This window comes from Pantherophis guttatus, chromosome 4, assembly GCF_059756535.1.
Source record: "Pantherophis guttatus breed Tessera chromosome 4, ASM5975653v1, whole genome shotgun sequence".
Classification (NCBI taxonomy): domain Eukaryota; kingdom Metazoa; phylum Chordata; class Lepidosauria; order Squamata; family Colubridae; genus Pantherophis; species Pantherophis guttatus.
This window is the reverse complement of record NC_142066.1, coordinates 10,554,112-10,578,047: the sequence shown is the minus strand read 5'-3', so window position 1 is coordinate 10,578,047 and position 23,936 is coordinate 10,554,112. Positions and strand designations below refer to the sequence as shown.

Sequence of the window (23,936 nt, the reverse complement as noted above, 5' to 3'; positions counted from 1 at the left end):
TTAAATCATAACCATTTACACAAGGAAAGAAAAGCCCTGTCTAGCTCATTGTCAGAGCTCACACCCCAGGCAAGCTCAAGTATAAACACTTGAGATAAGCATAGCTACAAAAAATTCAATTAGCATTAGTATGTAGCAAAAGAGCAAACACAGTAGCTATTGCTTGTTAGACCAATTACCAGAAGAAATAGACACAGGAATTAGATTTCTCAACCCTGCTTCCTTTCAGGAACAGAGATTAACCTCCTTCCTTCCAAACAAATAGGGAAAATTGTCCCATTAATAAACACATGATTAAACATCACCAAACACAACTTAAATGGAACCAAAAACCAATTTTTGACCCAAACTCTAGCTAGCCAAGAAGCCTTGCTGCATGTCACTCATCTTAGTTCCTTGTCATTAAAAGCTTCTTTCCTGCAGCTCTGCTTCATTATTCAATTATTTCTTCAAAGTGCATCCTGGCGGGAAGAATCCTAATGGGGAGCATTTTCCTCCCAACACTAGGGTTTATTTAAAAAAATGAGTTTTTCTTTTAACAAGATGAGCTATGAAAAATGGTCACACCTGTGGAAACTTGTAGATGTTCAACATGTGGGCCATCTGGATGGAATTGAGGGAGGTGAGGTCACCAAGGATAGGCAAGAAGTTCAGATTCCTTCTTCTGACACAGTTGAAGTTGATAGGACTCCCTTGATTGAGAAACAGAATATATAAAACATGCTTACTGGCCCTCCAGGCATTGAAATTGTTTTCATACATCTCCACTGTTATTGTGATGTTGGGGAACAACTTGGCATTCTTGTTGACCTCATCAACTGCAAAGTACATAGAAAGAGGATGCTGGGCATATTTTGGTATCATGCTGAAATGAAAATGCAGAAGTAGATGTTATGTAAATAGGTTTTCTTGGCGGGAAGTTTAAACTAACTGACCATCAGCTGATTGGCTGACCACCACAGCTGCAAGTATATAAAGGGAGCTGTTTCCCTAGGTCAGTTGCTGGGTTCTCACCCTACAATAAAGAGCTGTTGTCACTCACTGCCTGGCTTGCTGCGTCCTCATTCACCCAATTTAACATTGGCGATGAAGGTGGGATTTGAGGCCAGAAGCCAAGGAAAGAGCTGAAGCCACAGCTGAAAAAGAGCTGAGGCCACAGAAAGAGCTGAAGCCACGAGCCGAGAGAGAAGCGGAATGCCCAAATCCAGAATCCAGCCAGGCGAGCGAGCGGAGCACCGGAGAATCATGAAACTATGTCTGCCTACACACTGCCAGCGCCTTTCAACCCCAAGGAAGAAAAGTGGGGATCCTACATGTCCCGGTTCGAGTGCTTCATGGTGGCCAACGACCTGCAAGGACTACCGGACGTTCGGAAGAAGGCCCTGTTCCTGAGCCACTGTGGACCATGGGTGTTCGATATGGCTGAAGCTTTAACAGAGCCAAATTCGGTCCACACCATATCATGGTCAACGCTGCAGACCCTGCTGAAAGACCACTATGCCCCAACACCTTCGAAGTACGTCCAGCGGTACGAGTTCTGGCAAAGGCTGCAGAAGGACAGGGAGTCGATCAGCGAGTACATCGCTGCCCTACATAAGGCCACAAACCAGTGTGAGTACCGAGACTTGGATGAAATGCTCCTAGAGCAACTAATTTGTGGAGTGAGGGATGGCCGGCTACAAAGGAGACTACTTGCAAGATTGAACCTGACCCTGCATATCACACTAGATGAAGCAAGAGCCCAAGAGTCATCCATAAGGGCCGCTGAGAGACTGCAAGGGACCATCATGGCCGGACAGCGTGGAGGTCGGCGACCGTGCACCGTGAAGCCGTAAGCACCGAGAGTGAAGGGGAGTTCGAGGAGGAGATCTACCACACAGAGCAGTCCAGGCCGGACTGATGGGGACCCATGGATGACTGCGCCAGTTGCGGAGGACCCCACTCCCGACACAACTGTAAGTTCCGGGATGCGATCTGCCGTTTCTGCGAGAAAAAGGGCCACATCGCTCGAGTCTGCAGGGCCAAGCAGGCACAAGGCTACAAATCACAAGGCCAATCCAGCCAATCCAAGACAGCGCTTTGCCGGAGGCCCAATAAAAATGGTGGAAGCCGGAAGGGCGTGAAACTTGAAGACGGCGAGGCCTACACTATCTGCATCGGCCAGACCTGCACTTCTCCCGGGGAAAAGACCTACACTGCGGTCGAGATCGAGGGACGTGAGTGCCAGATGGAGATCGACACGGGATCCCCCATATCCATCATGTCGTGGGACAACCTAAAGAAAGCCATCCCCAGCGCACACAAGTGGCAGCTCCAACCACAGCGGTGCTGGCTAAAGGACTATCAAGGAAACCACATCCCTGTAGAAGGAATAGGTGAGTTCCAAGTGCAATACGGGGAATTCAACAAGAAACTGCCCCTCACCATTGTCAGCGGCAAGCTCCCGAGCCTCCTGGGCATGGACTGGTTTCTAGCCCTGGGCATGGGATTCACCGGAGTAAGGAACATCCAGAGCACCCTGAAAGACGACCTGATGCAGGAGTTTCAGGACATGTTCGATGAACAGCTCGGCAAGTATGTGGGGACCTCTATCTCATTCAACCTCAACCCCAACATTGCCCCAATCCGATTGAAGGCTAGGAGGGTTCCATTCACCCTGAAACCCAAAATAGACGTCGAGTTAGACAAATTGATTAAGCAAGGGGTGCTTGTGCCAGTCGACCATGCCAAATGGGAGACCCCAATTGTGACACCCATGAAACCGGACGGGTCAGTGTGCATATGCGCTGATTATAAGTGTACAATTAATAAGGCCCTTCAACAAAGCACTTATCTGGTTCCAATTGTACACCATTTGCTGCATTCCCTAGGTCCCGGCAAGATATTCGCTAAACTTGATCTTGCACAGGTGTATCAGCAGCTGCCGGTAGATGGCACTACCGCAGAAGCACAGACTATCGTAACTCACAGAGGGGCCTTCAAATGCATCCGCCTGCAGTTTGGAGTTAGCATAGCCCCCGGACTTTTTCAAAGCACCATGAAGCAGCTGCTGCAAGGGATCCCCGGGGTGGTCCCCTATTTCAATGATGTACTCATCACCGCTGAAGATGAACAGCAACTAGGGGGGAGGCTGAGAAAGGTCCTCGGAAAATTCAGGACTGCTGGACTCAAGGTCAAACGCAACAAATGCATGATCGCGGTCCCATCAGTAGAGTTCCTATGGTACTGAGTAGACGGCACCAGCATACACCCCACCGAGAGTAAAATCAGGGCGATCCAGGAGGCCCCCACCCCTAAGGACAAGGCGGAACTACAGGCGTTCCTGGGACTGTTAAATTTCTATGCAATTTTCTTAAAGGACAAGGCAACAGTGGCTGAACCCCTGCACAGACTGTTAGCCAAGAAGTCCACCTGGAAATGGGGGAAGGACAAGGACAATGCATTTGCAAACATTAAGAAATTGCTGTCAGCTGAGAGTTTCTTGATACAATACAACTCTACGCTTCCCCTTGTTTTAGCTTGTGATGCGTCCCCTTTCAGTGTGGGAGCTGTCCTGAGCCATAGACTCCCAAATGGCCTAGAGGCACCCATCACCTACTACTCCCGAACTCTGTCAAGCGCCCAGAGAAATTACAGCCAGCTTGACAAGGAGGCCCTCGCTGCCATCTCGGAAGTAAAAAAGTTCCACGAGTACCTATTCGGGAGGGACTTCAACCTGATCACCGACCATCGGCTGCTCCTGGGTCTCATCGCAGAGACCGACCGACACCGGCAGCCCTATTGCCCAGGATGACACGCTGGGCCATCTTCCTTGCAGCATACTCTTATTGCCTGGTACATCAACCAGGGGCGGACATGGGCAATGCCAGTGCACTCAGCCGATGCCCATTACCAGACAAGCTGGAAGACCCCACACCCAGCATCCCCATTCTGCTGATAGACGTATTGGACTCGGGGCCCATTACATCAGCAGAGGTAGCGAGAGCCTCAACCAAGGACCAAGTGATCCAGACGGTTGCAAGTTGGGTGATGAGGGGGGGCGGAGAAGACTGGGGGTGGGGAATTTAAACAGTACGCGAGCAAACGGGACGAACTAACTATGCAAGGGGGGTGTCTATTATGGGGCGATCAGGTTATTGTTCCCTTGTGCCTAAGGAAAAAGACTTAACACTTTTGCATGAGGGGCACCCTGGGATTGTTCGGATGAAGGGACTAGCCAGGAGCTACGTCTGGTGGCCCAACATGGACGTAAACATTACCGAGTGGGTGGGGAGATGCCAGCCCTGCCAAGAGTCTAGGCCAGATCCACCGACAGCACCGGTGAGGGAGTGGGAAAGACCCAAGGGACTCTGGTCCAGGATCCACATAGATTTTTCTGGGCCGTTTCACGGACACTTTATGGTCATAGTGGACGCATTTTCAAAGTGGCTAGAGATTAAGCTTATGAGGGCCACTACCACCGATGCAGTCATCAGGGAACTGAGACAGTTGTTCGCCACCCATGGGTTACCAGACATCCTAGTGTCAGACAACGGGCCCCAATTCATGGCCACACAATTCGAGGGGTACCTAGCGGACCTGGGGGTCAGACACGTCCTCTCGGCCCCATTCCATCCGGCTAGTAATGGTCAGGCTGAGAGATTTGTAAGACCGGCCAAGGAGGCCCTCTCACGCCTAGGTCCCGGGGACTGGCAGGAAAGAATAGATCGATTTCTAACAGCCCAGCACTCCACACCTTGTACCACCACAGGCCGAAGCCTGGCAGAGCTATTAATGGGAAGGAAGCTCTGAGGGGTACTGGAAGGCTAAATCCCAACTATTCCCCCGAGGTTTTCAAAGGGGGAGAGAGGAAGCTCAGGGAATTCACCATAGGGACTCCAGTACATGCCAGGAACTATGGGAAGGGCCCACTCTAGGAAGCAGGAACAATCACAGAAATCATGGGGTCCAAATCATACAGAGTAGACATGGGGGATGGGAGAGTTTGGCGTAGGCACATAGATCAACTGAGAAGACGAGTCGCCACAGACGCCGAGGAAAACTTCAACGAACTGCTCCCTGACTACCAACCAGAACCACAAACTACATCAAGCCCGAGTGAAGCGGAGGACTTAGCTGGCGATTCTGGCATCCAGTATCGCCCCATCGATGAGGTCCGACCGACTGGAGAAGTCGCCGCCCACAAAGAGATCTCGGAGGTTCCATTGGTGGAGCAGGGAGAGAGAAGGAGTCCCTCCGACCTGCTCGACACCTCCCCTCCAACTGAACTGCACAGGTCAACCAGGACATGTACACGCCCTAGTCACCTGAGAGACTTTGTATGCAAATAGTAACCCAAAGTGATTTCTGGGAGGGGAGGAGTGTTATGTAAATAGGTTTTCTTGGCGGGAAGTTTAAACTAACTGACCATCAGCTGATTGGTTGACCACCACAGCTGCAAGGTATATAAAGGGAGCTGTTTCCCTAGGTCGGTTCCTGTGTTCTCACCCTACAATAAAGAGCTGTTGTCACTCACTGCCTGGCTTGCTGCGTCCTCATTCACCCAACTTAACAGTAGAGAAAATCATATCACCAAAAAAAAAATATGTCTAAATCTAGTTCTAAACTTCATAGATAATTTCAGCAATTTATTCCGTAGAGATTAATTTTGAATTTCAATGAAAGAAACTTTTGGCTTTGCACATTATTCTGACCATCTCCACAATCACTGATTAGCAAGACCTGTTCTAGAACTCTAGGCAAGGATTTTGGAGAGGTTGACTGGAAGACGTTTTCCTAACAGAGAAAGTGATGTTCCTCTTTAGAACAGATCCTAGAATAAAGTCTAGGGTAGCTGCCCCTCTTGCTGCCTCCTCTACTTTTTGAGTGACAAAGTTGTCAGTTGAGTTGGTAGGGGACCTGTTCGATTTCCCCTTTGTTTCTGAGTTTGTCTCCCAGTTAATGTCTGGGTAAATAAAAAACCCCATTACTACCGTGGTGTATTTTGAGATACATTTGTTAACTGTTTAGCAAAACATTCATCTATTTCTTATGCTTGGTTGGGTGGCCTATAGTATATTCCTGTGTCAATGTCATTGTTTTATGTTGACCCATAAGCATTGTAGCAGATTTTCATCCTTGGTTTTGTGCCCCTCTTGGTTTTGTGCATCTCTCTTGTTGTGCAATGTCATCTTCTGACAGAGGATGTATTTTCTTTGAAAGTCTGGGAACACGAGCAAATCAACCTTATGATTGAGTGGATATATGTTAATCTTGTGCAGTAAATTATATGATCAGGTCCATAAACCAAACTTTTAGTTCATAGTTTGCTGATTTGCTGGAGCTTCCTTCTTTCATAGGAAAGGTACATTGAAGATTGTATAAAATGATCAATTATCTTCTAGATCTTCCTAGAACTGCTCTAAACATTTACATGCAACATTGACATCAATATATTTCCATCAATGTTTAAGATGGAAATAAATATTCGCACTGTTCTTTTGAATCTTGTCATCTTTTCTTCATCCAATGGCATCGGCTAATAAACACCTTCATAAGAATGATGTGAATTGCAGTTTCTCAGAAAGGAGCCACTTGGAATTGTATTCCCTTGATAAAGTGCTGTTAAAAGCTCCCAGTATTTGCTGAATGGAAACATTATGAGTGGAAATGACCCTGTTTCCCATGAACTCAGTGATATGTCCATTTTTGAAATGTAGAGAGGAATAATCTTGGAGCATTTGTTTCAAAAATCCAAGTTTACTTTAAAATGCATCTTTAGATTTTTAGATCTCTAAGAGGGTTCGTAGTAACATATGAAAGTCCCACATGCATGTTTTCCTAAGGGCCATCTCTCAATGGAAGCCCTGCTCAACATGTCTAACATCTGTAAATATGACAGCCAAACTAGCAGTGTCATCATTGAACCAGAATAATTTCCTTTTCTCTACATTCTATCACCTTTGTCTGAAGTTACATTGCATTTTATTCATTTCATTTTCATTTATTCGAATTTCTATACCGCCCTTCTCCTTTCGGACTCAGGGCGGTGAGCAGCCAGATAAAAAACATCTATACAAACATCACAGTTAAAAAATAAAGTTAAAATAATTTATAAATTTGGCCCATAATTTAAAACTCAAAAAAGATAGAGGCACTTACATTCCATATTCAGAAATTACTGGCATTTTTCTGAAACTCTGTGTACGTTCATCGGGATTTATATAGGAAAAAAATCCCGCAAGTATTGTTTTAGCTCCAGAGTTGGAAAATTTCCTTGGAACATTATTGGGCTGGAGGCAGATGGATTTCAAACTCTTACTGACACTGGCAGGAAGCAAGAAGAGCAGAACAAGGTTAAATGAAAGAAGACTTGAGCCATCCTTCCATCTTTTCAAATACATGGTCAACAAAATAGAACAGTCAAGTTTGCAAAAAATAAATTGTCTTGGTTAGACCTAATGGGAAACATCCACTGAAAAGGAGGAAGATATATAAAGAATAAAATTCTTTGTTGGCCAAGTGTGATTGGACACACAAGGAATTTGTATTTGGTGCATATGCTCTCAGTGTATATAAAGAAAAAATGAAACATATTCATCACAAATTAAAAGTAAAGATAAATGAGAGCGGTTTCCTTGACTGTGATTTCAGTGGCCCAAGATAAATTCTGAGGGATCTTTCAAAGTGCAGCAGGAATTTCTGACTTTTTTTCTCATTGCCATCCTTGTTCAGCTGTGATGCTGTGAAGAAACAGAACTGAAATACAGTCATTGGTAAATCAGAGGGAAAATTATAACCTTTATTCCCTGGTGATTTAGGCAAATTGTGTTTGTCTAAAATCTGTACATGGTTATTGTAAGAGTTACAGTTATTTTCCCGTAGCAAGTTTCTTTCTCTTGCCTCACAATCTTCTTTGTTCTTACCTTGACCTTAAATACAGAAAAATTTCAGAAAGTTTTGCTTTGGAGAATTGTATTACCTACATCAATCTACATTATCCCTCACATGAGGGTTGAAAGAAAGATGTGATCTTGAAAATGTGATTAATTTACCATATTTTTCAGACTATAAGACACACTTTTCCATCACAAAAAAAGTGGGTGGAAATGTTGGTGCGATTTATAGACTAAACATGGGTCTGTTTTTGGCTTCCTGAAACACCCCCACGCACGTTTTTGGCAAAAACAGGATTCGCAGAGGGTTTGGGAGGCCTGCAGAGTGCTCCTGGGGGCTGGGGAGGGCAAAAACCAGATGCACAGAGGCCAAAAATTTTTTTCTTCTTTTCCTCTTCGAAACTTAGGTGCGTCTTATACTCCAGTGCATCTTATAGTCTGAAAAATACAGGTAATATACAGAGAAAAACTATAATAGTCCACTGTCTTCCCTAAAATGAAAACAGACAAAATAAATCAATCCTCAATTTATGACTGCAGTTGAGCCCAAAATTTCTGAGTCATTTTTTCATTAATTTTTGCCCCATTTTACAACCTTTCTTGCCTCAGTTGTTAAGTGAAGCACTGCAGTTGATAAGTTAATAACCCAGTGGTTAAGTAAAACTGGCTTCTTCATGGACTTGTTGTCAGTTGTCAGAATGTCACAAAAAATGATCACATGACCTTAGATTACTGCAACTGTCATTAATATGAAGCAATTACCAAGCATCTGAATTTTGATCACATGATCAAGGGGATTCTGCATAACTTTGAAAAATGGTCATAAGTCAGTTTTTTCAGTGCTGTTGTAACTGACAATGGTCACTAAACAAAGTGTTGTAAGTCAAGGACTATCTGTAATTCTTTCCATGTCTTCAAATAATCAATCCAATCATCTATCAATCACCTATTTCTATACAAGAAATCTCACAAATTGCATCAAAATCACATTTCACTACCAATAAAGGAGAATATTTGTAGCTCAGGGTTGAATCATTTCAACCCTGAGCTACAAATATTCTCCTTATTGGCTCATCATATTTCAGCGAAACCAAGAAGAAATAGAAATCCAGACGATAAGCAGCTTTAGCTTCAAATTTATAATCTGGGTATAGTGGTAAAAAAGAATCTCAGATTTAAAGGCCGGACAAGGAATAATGGATGGAAGCAGATCAAGGAGAGATTCAACCTAGAAATGAGGGGAAATTTTCTGACACTGAGAACAATCCACTAATGCAGTGGTTCTCAATCTGTGGGTTGGGACCACTTTGGGGGTCGAATGACACTTTCACAGGGGTCGCCTAAGACCATCAGAAAACACATATTTTTAATGGTTTTAGCAATAATTTTATGGTTGGGGGTCACCACAAGATGAGGAACTGTATTAAAGGGTCGCAGCATTAGGAAGGTTGAGAACCACTGCACTATTGGAACAGAAGTTGCCTTTGGAAGTTGTGGGAGCTTCATCAGTGGAAGCCTTCAAGAAGAGATTGGACTGCCATTTGTCAGAAATGGTGTAGGGCCTCCTGCTTGGGCTGGGAGGTGGGGATTGGACTAGATGACCTACAAGATCCCTTCCAACTCTGTTAATCTGTATCTGTAAATGTTATCTTGAAAATTGCTATATTCTGTTATTGCCGATTGCAACTGGGAATGCTTAGAAATGCTAAATTAGGTTTGCAATTAAAAAAATTGTACGAGCCGTATTTTGCCCTTCTGTGAGTGTTTTTTTAAAACGTTTTTTCAAATACACATTTATTGGGATTTTAAACAAAAAAGTTAAAAACTAACACCAAATGATCTTAAAAAAAGAATAACTGCAAAAAAGAAAAAAAAAGAAACAAGGTCAAACGTTTTACCTGCATTTTCAAGAAGACTCATTCTAATGTTATTCTGACAAAATTATGGGTATTTTTTTCTTTCAAATGTATGGAATTTCTAGTTCCAAAGATTTACTAAAGCTTTTCTCTGCATAAATGTCATTTTAAAAGCATACATATCTTGGAGATGAGCTTATACAATACCAGAAAAGTACTATTAAAGGTATTTTTCTTCTCCCCTTAATATCAGAATTTACAAGATTTGTTCCTTCATTCAATTTGTTTGATGGACTACTGATAATCATGTAATTCTCAAACAAATTCAGTATAGAGTGAGGTTGACCAAATCTGACTTATTTCTCAGATTTCAATATTTGTCAGTCTTGACCAACTCATCTCACAGACTTATTTTTTCTGTAAAACATATGTTGGATGGAGTATTCAGTATGTTTGAAGCCTTGAGTTTTATATAAAAGGAACTGGTGGGATAATAAAAGAGCCAGGAAAAAACACAGACTTCTCTCCAGCCAATCTGTGCTTGAAGAAAAAATAAAAACAAAGCAGAAAAGTCAGTTTGGAGTGTATTTGGATACCAAGAGAGGAGAAGATGCATCAAGTTAAATTGCTAGAAAATTTTCAGATTTTTTGCCTATTCAGATTATGATTCCCTTGTAGGAGTGTCTGTGCCTATGGGTGCTTCGTTTGAATTTCTCGCATTGTTTACTAAGATTTGTCCAATAGTAAAAGCAGTCTCAGGAAAGTGGCCCTTATGCAAAGCTCTGGGAGGACCTGAGTAAGGCAGAGAAAAACAGTATTTGGGAATGTAAAGGTAGAGAAATAGAGAAATTTATTTTGAAAGAAACTGTGGAGCCGTTGAATGTAAATCCTCTCCTCATTGGAAAAATTCTCATTTTTGTCAGTTAATTCATTGCATTTTCAATACTATTCCTACGCTAATCTGAGCAGCTTTCATTTCATATAAAACATATAAGGTAATAAGCTAATAAATATATATCAACATAAAAACCTAATATATGTCAGAATATTCATGACTGGGAAGACATGATAACAAGGTCAGCCAATGAATTGGCATAGCAACTAAAACAGCCAATGGGAGCTGAAACAGTTTGGAGTCTGGGCGTAGTTTAGCTCTGTGTGCTATGTTGAGAATTAAAACTGAAACTAGTCTGTCTGCTGTACTCTGCTTGTGATTTGCTTGTAACTGCTACCATGTTGGAAGAATCTGCTGTTGGTATTGTACATTTATTCATGTGTTATTATGTATATAAATGAAAGTTAATGAATTTTGCAGAATCAGTTATTTAGTAGCTTTAGCTTCAAATTTATAATCTGGGTATAGTGGTAAAAAAAAAAATCTCAGCTGTAGAGGTCAGACAAGGAATAATGGATGGAAGCAGATCAGGAAGGGATTTAACCTTGAAATAAGGAGAATTTTTTTGACAGTGAGAACAATCCACCAATGGAACAGAAGTTGCCTTCAGAAGTTGTGGGAGCTTCAGCACTGGAGGTTTTCAAGAAGAGATTGCACTGCCATTATCAGAAATGACATAGGGTCTCCATGACCCTATGACATAGAGACCCTACATTTGGGTTTGGGATTGTAATGGTAGGGAAATAGATAGATAGATATATATTTGAAAGGTACTGTGGAGCCACTGAATGTAAATCCTCTGCTCATTGAAGAACTCTCATGTCTATGAGTTAATTCATTTTATTTTCAATATTATTCTTAAGTAGATATGAGCAGTTTTCATTTCATTTAAAACATATCAGGTAACAAGCTAATAAATATATACACATATTAACATAGGAACCTAATATATGTCAGAATATTCATGACTGAGAAGACATGGTAACAAGGTCAGCCAATGAATCGGCATAGCAACTAAATCAGCCAATGGGAGCTAAAACAGTTTGGAGTCTGGCTTAGCTTTGTGTGCTTCATTGAGAATTGAAACTTAAGCTAGTCTGTCTGCTGTATTCTGCTTGTGATTTGCTTGTAACTGCTACCACGTTGGAAGAATCTCCTGTTGGTATTGTACATTTATTCATGTGTTATTATGTATATAAATAAAAGTTAATGAATCCTGAAGAATCAGTTATCTGTGTGTGCTCTCTGGATTTTATTTTTGCAACAAACTCTGACAATATATATATATTTCTATAGGTATCCCACCTGCAGAAGAGCTAAAATCACCCCATTTCCACAACAGAAGAGCCAGGTGTGACTTCTCAACTTGATAAAATGAGGGGTAGAAAATGGGGCCAATGAATAAAATTTTCAATAAAGCTACTTGACATCTTGGAAACCAAAGAGATTCTCTCATGTTAACAACAACCATGCATTTCCCAAAATACCCTTATTCTCTCCATTGTATTAAAAAATTCCAATGCAATTATTGTACTATTTATTTATAAGTTTATTTATTTTCAAACATTTATACAGCTAACTATCTTCTAACCAACTCTGGATGGTGGTTCCCAATCAAAAGTTAAAACCACCTATAAAATAATACTTAAATTATAAAAGAAAATAAATCAAAATATTAAAAACTACAAATACCCAGCCAGCTAATCTGACCCAGCACTTGGTGGAAAAGCCAGGTCTTCAAAGCTGCATGGAAGGCTAGGACGGAAGAAGTCTGCCAAAGATTAGGGGCAGAGTGTTTCATAAGGCAAGCCTGTAATGGAACAGGCACACTTCCTTAAAGGGACAGCTTCAATTACATATTCACAGCTTTCTTCAATATTTCAGATCACCCCTAAGATTACTCACGATCACCAGAAAAATGCCAAAAAATTACAGTATAGGATTTCACTATTTAACTGTTCTACAGCTCGGATAAAGCCTTAGAAATTGATTATATATGTTACATACATAAAGAAAAGAAATAGCATTGAATTGCATGATGAAGTTTGCGAGCCTGAATATTTGGACTTTTCCCATGAATGTTTTTGGTAACCAGGTAAAGGCTGAATTACAGAATTATTCATTGTTAATCTGTCCTCCTGGTTAGATGCTGTTTTGTGTTCAGATGTGGATTCAAGAGAATGATGTAGCATTTGGGCAGGAAGATGCAACCCAGGAGACCTGCAGTAGAGCCCAAGATGGAGAAGATCTCCACAGCCACCATGTATTTTCCCTTGGTGCTCAGATAGGCTGGGATGAAGGACACCCAAATGCTACAGAACACAAGCATGCTGAAGGTGATCAGCTTGGCTTCATTAAAAGTATCAGGCAGTTTCCTGGCAAAGAAAGCCACAGTGAAACTGATGGTGGCCAGGAGCCCCAAGTAGCCCAGGACAATGTAAAACATGGCATCTGAGCCTTCATTACATTGAACAATGATCTCTTGAACCTGCGAATGCATGTCCCACTCAGGGAAGGGAGTAGACATGATCAACCATATCATGCAGATAATAGCTTGAATACATGAGCAGAAGACAATGATGGATCCTGCCAGTCTATTTCCTAGCCATTTCCTCATCTGGTTTCCTGGCTTAGTGGCCAGGAAGGCCAAAACAACCGTGATGGTCTTGGCCAGAATACAAGAAACCGAGAGAGAGAAAATGGTGCCAAACATAATTTGCCTGAGAAAGCAAGTCACCTTCCCAGGCCGACCTATGAAGAGCAGAGAGCACAGAAAACACATCAGAAGAGAGGAAAGAAGGATGCATGTGATGTTCCTGTTGTTGGCTTTGACAATAGGGGTGTCCCAGTGCAGAATGAAGGCCAGTGCCACCAAAATGACAACTAATGAAAAGAAAAGGATCAAGGAAATCAAAACGATTCCCAAGGGTTCACCATAGGATAAATAGCTGAAACGTTTTGGAAGGCATTGGATCTTTTCTGCATTCGAATACTGATCCCCTGGGCATCTCTCACATTGGTTTGCATCTGAAATACATGAAGAAGAACAAGTCACTTCCAACTATATAGGACAATCTATAGAGTTAATTGAGAGAGATCATTGCTGGGGATGCCATTCACAAACCCCTTGACATATAATAATGCTTTCTTAAAAAGTGTACGGATTCTGGTCTGTTATTTATTCATATATATTCCTTTGAACTGCACTATTAGTGGTGGAGGACTCTGAAGAGAATTGCAACTCTCAACTAAGAAAAGAGATCAGAATAGAATGGATTTATAAAAGTGTTTAAATTAGACCCATCTTTGAAAAAGAAATCTACCAAAGGTTACCCCAATTCCATTACTCTAAATAGCATATCAAAGATGGAAAGAATGAAGAAAAGATGTGTTTGGAAGCTCTCAACTCTTAGCTGTTTTTTACTTACCTGTTTCAATTGAAATTCTTCCTTCAGAACATTGTCTACAATTGTAGCAACAAATATGTTTTCCCTCCTGAACAACTCTGCTGTACCCCTGATGGCAGCTCTCTACACATCTGGCACGGGGAGGTACCTGAAAGAAAAATGAAAAGGTTTAGGAATGAGATTCATCAAGATGTTGTGCAAGTCCTCCTTTTTATTAGTACTTTCAGGGACATGCATAATCTTCTGAAGTCAACATGTCCCAAGATGCTTTCGGAGAGTGTCCATATTTATATTAAATCTTTCTATTCCTAGGATGCATGCTGAGTTTTCTGCAAACACGTCAATTCTCATTTGTTCTTGTAGAACAAGAAAAGGAGATAGCTGAGTGCATGGGAGTCTCTGGTGGAGGATATCTAAAATGTTTCAATCCTACTAGAAATCAGATCAGATCAGAGAGGTTTTAAACCTGCAATCTAGAACAAAACGAAGGATTTCATTCTGTAGGAAATGTCATCCATTTTCATTTTGTAGGATTAAAATATCCTTGGTGTTCCTTTTTATCTGCCAGGACCCAAAATCATTAAAGACATATGGACTCACTTCTGAGCAGTCCTCACCTGTAGATAGAAATCTTAACAAAATAAAGGACTTGTTTAGCATCACTATAGAATTCAATCAAACATTCCATATTCAACTGCGACTTTGTCTTCTGGAAAAAAAACACCTCCTTTCTGGGAGTCCTCACTAAATTCCATCAAGTATCATTTGTATTTAGAGATTTCTATAAAAGGGGCTCCATAGGAGTACAGCCATTTATAATAAACCTTTTCTCCTTTCAAAAAGTATCCTCTTTTTACTCCATTCATAACAGCAATACCCAATATTAAATATTAAATTGGGAAAATGCAAAATTCTGTTCATTACAAAAAATGCATATCTATTGTCTTTTAAGAAATTAGTAGCCTGTCGAGCAAACTAAATCAAACAAAAGGACACATGCATAAATATTCTTATTTCATATTAATTTCAAAATGCAACTCAGTTCCATAACGGAGTTGGAAGGGACCTTGGAGGTCTTCTACTCCAACCCCGTGCTCAAGCAGCAAACCCTATCCCATTTTAGAGAAATGGTTGTGCCATATTTCCTTAAAACCTCCAGTGTTGGAGCACCCACAACTTCTGGAGGCAAGTTATTTCAAAGATTAATTGCTCTCATTGACAGGAAATTTCTTCTTAGTCTAGGCTGCCTCTCTCCTTACTTAGTTTGCATCCATTGCTTCTTGTCCTACCCTCAGAGGCTTTGAAGAATAGCTTGACTCCCTCTTCTTTGTGGCAGCCCCTGAGATATAGGAACACTGCTATCATGTTTCCCCTAGTCCTTCTCTTCATTAAACTAGACATACCCAGTTCCTGCAACATCATATGTTTTAGCCTTCAGCCCCCAAATCATTTTTGTTGCAATTCTCGGTATGTAGAGGTCTTCAAAATGACCATCCCAAATATCTAGCAAAACCACAAGATTCCAGAATATCGTCACTGTCCTTCGCTTCTGGACTTTCAGGTCATTGGAGAAGAACATCTTCACTTCCAAATAATAGTCTACAAAATTAGAGTATGCCAAATATCCCACCTGCTGAAACTTCTGATTCCATACAATGGCACTTTCATTAATGGTGAACTTCTTCCCATCAAGAGATTTGGAGACCATCTTTCCAATCCGGACTCTCTGGAACGATTTATTGTGGAAGGAGACAAAGTTGAAGATGTCGTATCCCGGGTCAAACTCCCCTTTCTCATCAAAAAAAAATTCTTCTCCCATACTGTTATTAAAACGGGTGTTTTTCAGAAAATAGTGAAGCTGGATTTGAGGGAGAGGAAAAGTCAGAGCATTTATCCTAGTCTTTCCCAAAGTTTGGCTTTGTTCATAATCTCAACATAGTTTCTTTAATGAATCTTATCAGGATTGTAACTGAATTGCTTTCTGGTTTGATTCAGAAATCTCTTCAACCCATGGACTACAACCCATTTTAAATTTCAGTAATGTCAGATCCAACAATTTCCTAATATGTATTGATTCAACTGGAATATGTTAACATATAAAATTAAATTCATGGCATCAGATTCTTACACAGCTTATTTTTCTATTCTTGCATAAATAAACAATTGGAGGAAAGAGGCTATCCCACATAAATAAGGTAAAGTATCTATTACGTGCGATGGGAAGAAAAGGATAGCACAGGGAAGGCATTACTCTTTACCTTTTATTCTTGAATCACAGCTTTGTAGAAGTTTCCTTCACATGAATCACTTCCATAAATTAATATTACTTAGATTCTTGTAGAAACTTAATTTAGTCTTTCCAATCCTTCCAGTCCCATATCTCTAGACTGTTATATACATTTAGTACATCCAAAAGGTTACAGTGCAAATCGTTCCACCCATTGAAATTGGAAATTTTATTAATTAAGGTAAAACTCGGTCCTGTTCATATTATCTTCTAATGATTTCAGAACCAGATATGTTTCTTGCTACATGTACAAATATGAAGTGTTGGTCCATTTTACTCAATAAATCAATCAGCAGGTTTAATTGAATCCTCATTATCTAGTTTTAGGAGTTGTGCAGAAATATTTATATAGAAATATTAAAACTCCATAAGGATTCACAAACTTTTAGGGATTATCATATATGTAATATTTTTCACTATATATACACAGTGCAATGAAAGTTCCATAGCACAGTAGGTAGGGTAGCAAGAACAGAAATATTATTTACTACAAACAATAAGTAATTTGGGGAGATTCTATAATAAAGACTATGGAGACAACCTAAAAAATATTTTAATTTTGTGCATTCAAATTTTGGGAGATGTTGGGTATGAGATTTTGCACAGAAGCTCCTAAAATGTCATTAAGAAAATATTAGAATGTGGAGAAATGAGTAGATTGATGCTTCCAATTAAAGAGAAAGAACAAACTGAATATTATATGACATGGGAATTATTTTATTGATGGTTACAGACTAAAAATGGAAGTTAGAAACAAAGGAGGAGATTAGTGAAATGTAGAAAATGTGTTAAGATAGAGATGTAAACAATATGATGATTGTTGATGGTTGATGGTTATTATGACTATTAGGATTATTACATTCAATACTATTATTATATTCTTATTAGAAGATATGTAAAGAGGGAAAGATGAAGATATTTATTATGCTCAATATTACTACTGTGAGATCAGAGAATTATTATCAATGTAATGAATACTGTTGAAAATGTTGATAGTTATTGCACAAAGATATTTCTACACACTGTTGAATGGAAGATGGAATGTTTATACTATATATATATATATATATATATATATATATATATATATATATATATATATATACATATATATATATATATATATATATATATATATATATATATATATATATATATATGAAGAAGCTGCTAAAATTAATAGATTTTCTCCCTCTGAAACAGCATTAAGTAACAGATCTCCAAACATAGTTCCATCTGGACTTTAAAGATAATTCTTAGATATGATTGAGCTGCAAGAGACGAGGTAGCGCAGTGGTTAGAGTGCAGTACTGCAGCTACTTCAGCTGACTGCTAGCACAGCAGATCAGTGGATCAAATCTCACCGGCTAAAGGTTGACTCAGCCTTCCATCCTTCCGAGGTGGGTAACATGAGGACCCAGATTGTTGGGGGCAATATGGTAGTTAGTATACTGTCTTTGGTGATAGCCGCCAGAGTCCTCAGAGCGAGGGCGACATAGAAATATGACTAATAAATAAATAAATTAGTTTCTCCAGACAAATATTTCCTACAGATAATTGGTTGCTGCAGAGAAACAAATCCAGAGTGTCTATCTATTGCTGCTTTCCCATCCCATCTCCTTCAGGGCTTCCATAAATGTATCTGGGAAGAGCAATGACATACCTCCCATGGCTGAAAATGCCAAAGATTTGATCCATCCTGATTCCTCAGAGGAGCTGGCTTTGCTCTTTTTGCTCTTTTTGAATGCATTGCTTGTACCGCATGTGCTGCAAGATGAACCTCATTGTAGATGTTGTAGCTCTCTCCAGACATGGTCATTTCAAACACGGAGCCAGAAGCTTCATTGAGTTTTTCCCTCCCAGTGCAGCGTTTAGCTCCTTTCCGATATGGAGGCAGTGAACAAAGAAACACAGACTCCCAGAACCAATTAACATAAGGAAAGGGATGTTCCAAAGGTTTTATTCTCTCAAGAAATTCCTGAAATCCTGGCATAGTCCTTGTGTGGAGTGAGAAGTATAGGGAACCATTGAAAGTTTGAACTAGGAGTCTCCTTTTTGATGATAACATCAAAGTGAAATCCCACTGGTAGGTCATGATCCATACTCTGTGATCTATTGGTTTCTTTTGGTAAATTTCACGAGAATAAAGCCCCCATTGTAAAATCTCCATAGATTGGACAGTCCCAGAAGCAAGGAATACAGTGACATTCTTCTGTAAAATAAGGTCTAATATTTTGCCTACACGTTCTTGAAAGACATTTTTATTTAAGAGTGCATCTTTTAAAATTGGGATCAATGCCATCCAAGCAATGCAAATATCACTCTGGAAGAGCCTTGGTTGGAGATGTTGAAAAAATACTTCCCCACTCTCGTCCTCTGAGACCAAGAGGCCAATCCAGTTCCATCCAAAATGTTTTAGTAAGTGAACAATCCCCTCATATTGCAAATTTTCATTGGGAACCATACTGAAGAAGGAAGGGAATTGCCCTTTGTCACTCAGGACTGGGTCAAAGGAGCCATAATTCAGCTGTTGGGAAGAATGATGCATAGAAAATTAAACTGAGAGTCCTTTTGTGATCATGAAGAGCATAGAGCTTTTCCATTCTCCATAGAATATTGGAGTGTACTGTGACATTATGACTTTATTGCAAAATCCCAAAGGTTGCTATCAAGTGTTACATAAAGAAAGAGATCATAAGCTTCACAATAGTAGATTCTGGGAACTCAGAACTGGGAAATGATAGCCCGGCTAAAGTTGAAAGAAGCTACGGTTTATAAAAACAAAACAAAACAACAGACTGATCTGTGAAAAATGATCATACCTGTGGAAACTTGTAGATGTTCAACATGTGGGCCATCTGGATGGAATTGAGCGAGGTGAGGTCACCAATGATAGGCAAGAAGTTCAGATTCCTTCTTCTGACACAGTTGAAGTTGATAGGACTCCCTTGTCTGAGAAACAGAAAATTTAAAACATGCTTACTGGCCTTCCAGGCATTGAAACTGTTTCGATAAATCTGCAGTGTTATTGTGATGTTGGGGAACAGCTTGGCATTCTTGTTGACCTCATCAATGGCAAAATACAAGGAAAGAGGATGCTGGGCATATTTTGGTATCATGCTGAAATGAAAGTGCAGAAGGAGAGAAAATCATATCACACACAAAAATCTAAATCAATTCTAAAATACCGTAGTGCTCAAAATTGTGGAAACCTTTTGGGAAAAGTGTATTTTCTAAAACTAGCTAATAACACCACTTTTTTTTTAGTAGTACCATAACATTCTATATCAATGGAAAGATAATTTAATCAAGAATTTAATGCAATTATTTTTATGAAGATTTGTTATTTGAATAGGAGTTACAGTATAAAGAAGAAAAGTGAAACACAGAAAAAATGAGGTATACTAAAACCTTTAGCATAAATTACAGTCTTACAAAGTTTTCCCATGGAATGATCCAAGTCTTTTTGTTCTGCAGCTGTTATAATGTGAAACTAAGATTGAATGATTGCTGGGTTTTATTGCTGGGTCGGTTCTGAGTTGTGACTAACAAGTTTCTTTAATTGGTGCCATAGTTTTCCAATTGGGTTAAGGTTTGGGCTCTTCCAGCACTGGAATATGATTATCTTGAAACTCCAAAAAAAAAGTGGTATGATTAGCCATCAAGCCTCAAAAATACACTTTTCCCAAAACTTTTCCACAATTTTGGCCACTACTGTACATAGATAATTTTAGCAATTTATCCAATAGAGATGTAACAGAAATGTATTTTAATTGCATAATTAGTATGATTCCTATTAATCAGGTGGCTCTTTCAGGAAGACCTGTACCTCTAGGCAAGGATTTTGAAGAGGTTGACTGGAAGACATTTTCCTAACAGAGAAAGTGATGTTCCTCTTTCGAAGAGATCATAGAATAAAGCCTAGCATAGCTGCCCTTCTTGCTGACTCCTCTACTTTTTGAGTGACAAAGTTGTCAGCTCGGTTGGTAAGGGACCTGTTCGATTTCCCCCTTGTTCCTGAGTTTGTCTTCCAGTTAATGTCTGGCTAAATAAAATCCCCCATTGCTATTGTGGTATATTTTGAGATACATTTGTTAACTGATTAGCAAAATGTTCATCTATTCTTTCTGCTCCATTGGGTCGCTTATAGTATATTGCAGTGGTGGGTTTCCTCCGGTTCAGACTGGTTCTATAGAACCGGTAGTAAAACCGGCAGGAGGCTCCGCTCACTGACCCCGACATCATCAGGAAGCTCCTGCGCATGCGAACCGGTAGTAAAGATAAGTAGAACCCACCCCTGGTATATTCCTATGGCAACATCATTCTTTTATCTTGACCCATAAGCATTGTAGCAGGCTTTCAACCTTGGTTTTGTGTGCCCCTCTTGGTTTTGTGCATCTCTCTTGTTTTGCAATGTCATCTTCTGACAGAGGATTTATTTTCTTTGAAAGTCTGTGAACACCAGCAAATCAACCTTACCATTGGGTGGATATATGTTAATCTTGGGCAGTAAATTATATGATCGGGTCTCTGATTCAACCTTTTAGTTCATAGTTTGCTGATTTCTTGGAGCTTCCTTCTTTCATAGGAAAGGTATATTGAAGAGTTTATAAAATGATCAACTATCTTCTAGATCTTCCTAGAACTGTTTCCATGCAACTACACACTTCCATCAACCTATGTCAACATTAAGATGGATATAAATATTCACACTGTTCTTTTGAATCTTGTCATCTTTTCTTCATCCATTCTTCACCAGCTCATAAACACCTTCATAATAATGATGTGAATTGCAGTTTCTCAGAAATGTGCCAGTTGGTATTTTATTCTTTTGAGAAACAGCTTCTAATACTTTACTAGACCGTTGAACTTGGTGGTATTTCCATTTTTGAAATGGAGAGAGGAAGAGAAAGGAGCCACTTGGAATTGGATTCCCTTGATAAAGTGCTATGAAAGCTCCCAGTATTTGCTGAATGGAAAAATATTGAGAGGAAATAACCCTATTTCCCATGAACTTGGTGGCATTTCCATTTTTGAAATGTAGAGAGGAATAATCTTGGAGCATTTGTTTCAAAAATCCAAGTTTACCTTAAAATGCATCTTTAGATCTCTAGATCTCTAAGAGGGTTTGTTGTAACATATGAAAGTCCCACATGTATGATTTCCTAAGGGCCTTCTCTACGGAAGCCCTGATAAACATGCCTAACATCTGTAAATATGACAGCCAAACTAGCAGTGCCATAATTGAACCAGTATAATCCCACTTTCTACATTCTATCACTTTTCTCAGTAGTTACATTGCATTTTATTCAAAGAAGAGTGAGGCACCTACGATCCATATTCAGAAATTACTGGCATTTTTTTGAAAGTCTGTGTACGTTCATCAGGATTCATAAAGGAAAAAAATCCCCCGAGTATCATTTTAGCTCCAGAGGTGGAAAATTTCCTTGGAACATTACTGGGCTGGAGGCAGATGGATTTCAAACTCTTACTGACACTGGCAGGAAGGAAGAAGAACAGAATAAGGTTAAATGAAAGAAGACTTGAGCCATCCTTCCATCCTTTCAAATACATGGTCAACAACATAGAGCAGTCAAGTCTGCCAAAAAATCAATTGCCTTGATTAGACCTAATGGGAAACGTCCACTGAAAAGGAGGAAGATATATAAAGAATAGAATTCTTTATTGGCCAAATGTGATTAGTCACACAAGGAATTTGTCTTTAGTGCATATGCTCTCAGTGTAAATAAAGAAAAAATGAAATATATTCGTCACAAATTAAATAAAAAAGTAAAAATAAAACAGAGCAGTTTCCTTGACTCTGATTTCAGTGGCCCAAGATAAATTCTGAGGGATCTTTCAAAGTGCAGCAGGAATTTCTGACTTTTTTTCTCCTTGCCATCCTTGTTCAGCTGTGATGCTGTCAAGAAACAGAACTGAAATACAGTCATTGGCAAATCATAGGGGAAATTATAACCTTTATTCCCTAGCAATTTAGGCAAATTGTGTTTGTGTAAAATCTGTACCTGGATACTGTAAGAGTTACAATTAGTTTCCCATAGCAAGTGCCATTTTCTTTCTCTTGCCTTGCAATCATCTTTGTTCTTACCTTTACTTTATACACAGAAAAGTTTCAGAAACTTTTGCTTTGGAGAATTGCATTACCTACATCAATCTACATTATCTCTCACATGGATGCCAACTTGTTATATCACAGAAAGCTTTACTACAAGGGGTTGAAAGAAAGATGGGATCTTGAAAATGTGATTAATTTACCGTATTTTTCAGACTATAAGACACACTTTTCCATCACAAAAAAAGTGGGTGGAAATGTTGGTGCGATTTATAGACTAAATATGGGTCTGTTTTTGCCCTCCCGAAATACCCCCATGCATGTTTTTGGCAAAAGCAGGATGCACAGAGGGTTTGGGAGGCCTGCAGAGTGCTCCTGGGGGCTGGGGAGGGGAAAAACCAGATGCACAGAGGCCAAAAATTTTTTTCTTTTTTTCCTCTTCAAAATTTAGGTGCATCTTATACTCCCGTGCATCTTATAGTCTGAAAGAATACAGGTAATATACAGAGAAAAACTATAATAGTCCACTGTCTTCCCTAAAATGAAAATAGGCAAAATAAATCAATCCTCAACTTATGACTGCAGTTGAGCCCAAAATTTCTGTGTCATTTTTTCATTGAGTTTTGCCCCAATTTATGACCTTTCTTGCCTCAGTTGTTAAGTGAAGCACTGCAGTTGATAAGTTAATAACCCAGTGGTTAAGTAAAACTGGCTTCTTCATGGACTTGTTGTCAGTTGTCAGAATGTCGCAAAAAATGATCATATGACCTGAGATCACTGCAACCATCATTAATATGAACCAATTGCCAAGCATATGAATTTTGATCACATGATCAAGGGGATTCTGCATAACTTTGAAAAACGGTCATAAATCAGTTTTTTCAGTGCTGTTGTAACTGACAATGGTCACTAAACAAAGTGTTGTAAGTCAAGGACTATCTGTAATACTTTCCATGTCTTCAAATAATCCATCCAATCATCTATCAATCACCTATTTCTATACAAGAAATCTCACAAATTTCATCAAAATCACATTTCACTACCAATAAAGGAGAATATTTGTAGCTCAAGGTTGAATCATTTCAACCCTGAGCTACAAATGTTTTCCTTATTGGCTCATCATATTTCAGCGAAACCAAGAAGAAATAGAAATCCACACGATTAGCAGCTTTAGCTTCAAATTTATAATCTAGGTATAGTGGTAAAAAAGAATCTCAGATATAAAGGCCGGACAAGGAATAATGGATGGAAGCAGATCAAGGAGAGATTCAACCTAGAAATAAGGGGAAATTTTCTGACACTGAGAACAATCCACTAATGCAATGGTTCCCAACCTGTGGGTTGGGACCCCTTTGGGGGTCGAATGACACTTTCACAGGGGTCGCGTAAAACCATCAGAAAACACATATTTTTAATAGTTTTAGCAATAATTTTATGGTTGGGGGTCACCAAAAGATGAGGAACTGTATTAAAGGGTCGCAGCATTAGGAAGGTTGAGAACCACTGCACTATTGGAACAGAAGTTGCCTTTGGAAATTGTGGGA

At 39.8% G+C, this 23,936-nt stretch overlaps 1 protein-coding gene across 1 annotated transcript; it reads right to left on the bottom strand.

Annotated features, from left to right (window-relative positions):
- Positions 1-12,682: 12,682 nt before the first annotated feature.
- LOC132711301 (vomeronasal type-2 receptor 26-like) lies at positions 12,683-19,438 on the bottom strand. The gene is made up of 6 exons (XM_087893313.1): positions 19,142-19,438; positions 18,786-18,846; positions 17,983-18,197; positions 15,663-15,890; positions 14,054-14,180; positions 12,683-13,652 (listed from the first exon to the last, which is right to left on the bottom strand). Exons 1-6 carry the CDS (start codon positions 19,436-19,438, stop codon positions 12,751-12,753), a joined length of 1,830 nt encoding a protein of 609 aa, XP_087749439.1. The 3' UTR covers positions 12,683-12,750.
- Positions 19,439-23,936: the final 4,498 nt, after the last annotated feature.

Coding starts and splice junctions, on each gene's coding strand:
- LOC132711301 (XM_087893313.1), bottom strand. CDS start 19,438: ATGATACCAAAATATGCCCAGCATCCTCTTTCCTTGTATTTTGCCATT. Junction 15,891..17,982: donor GGCATTTTCAGCCATGGGAG/GTATGTCATTGC, acceptor CCTCAAATCCAG/CTTCACTATTTTCTGAAAAA. Junction 13,653..14,053: donor AAGAATTTCAATTGAAACAG/GTAAGTAAAAAA, acceptor CATGTATTTCAG/ATGCAAACCAATGTGAGAGA.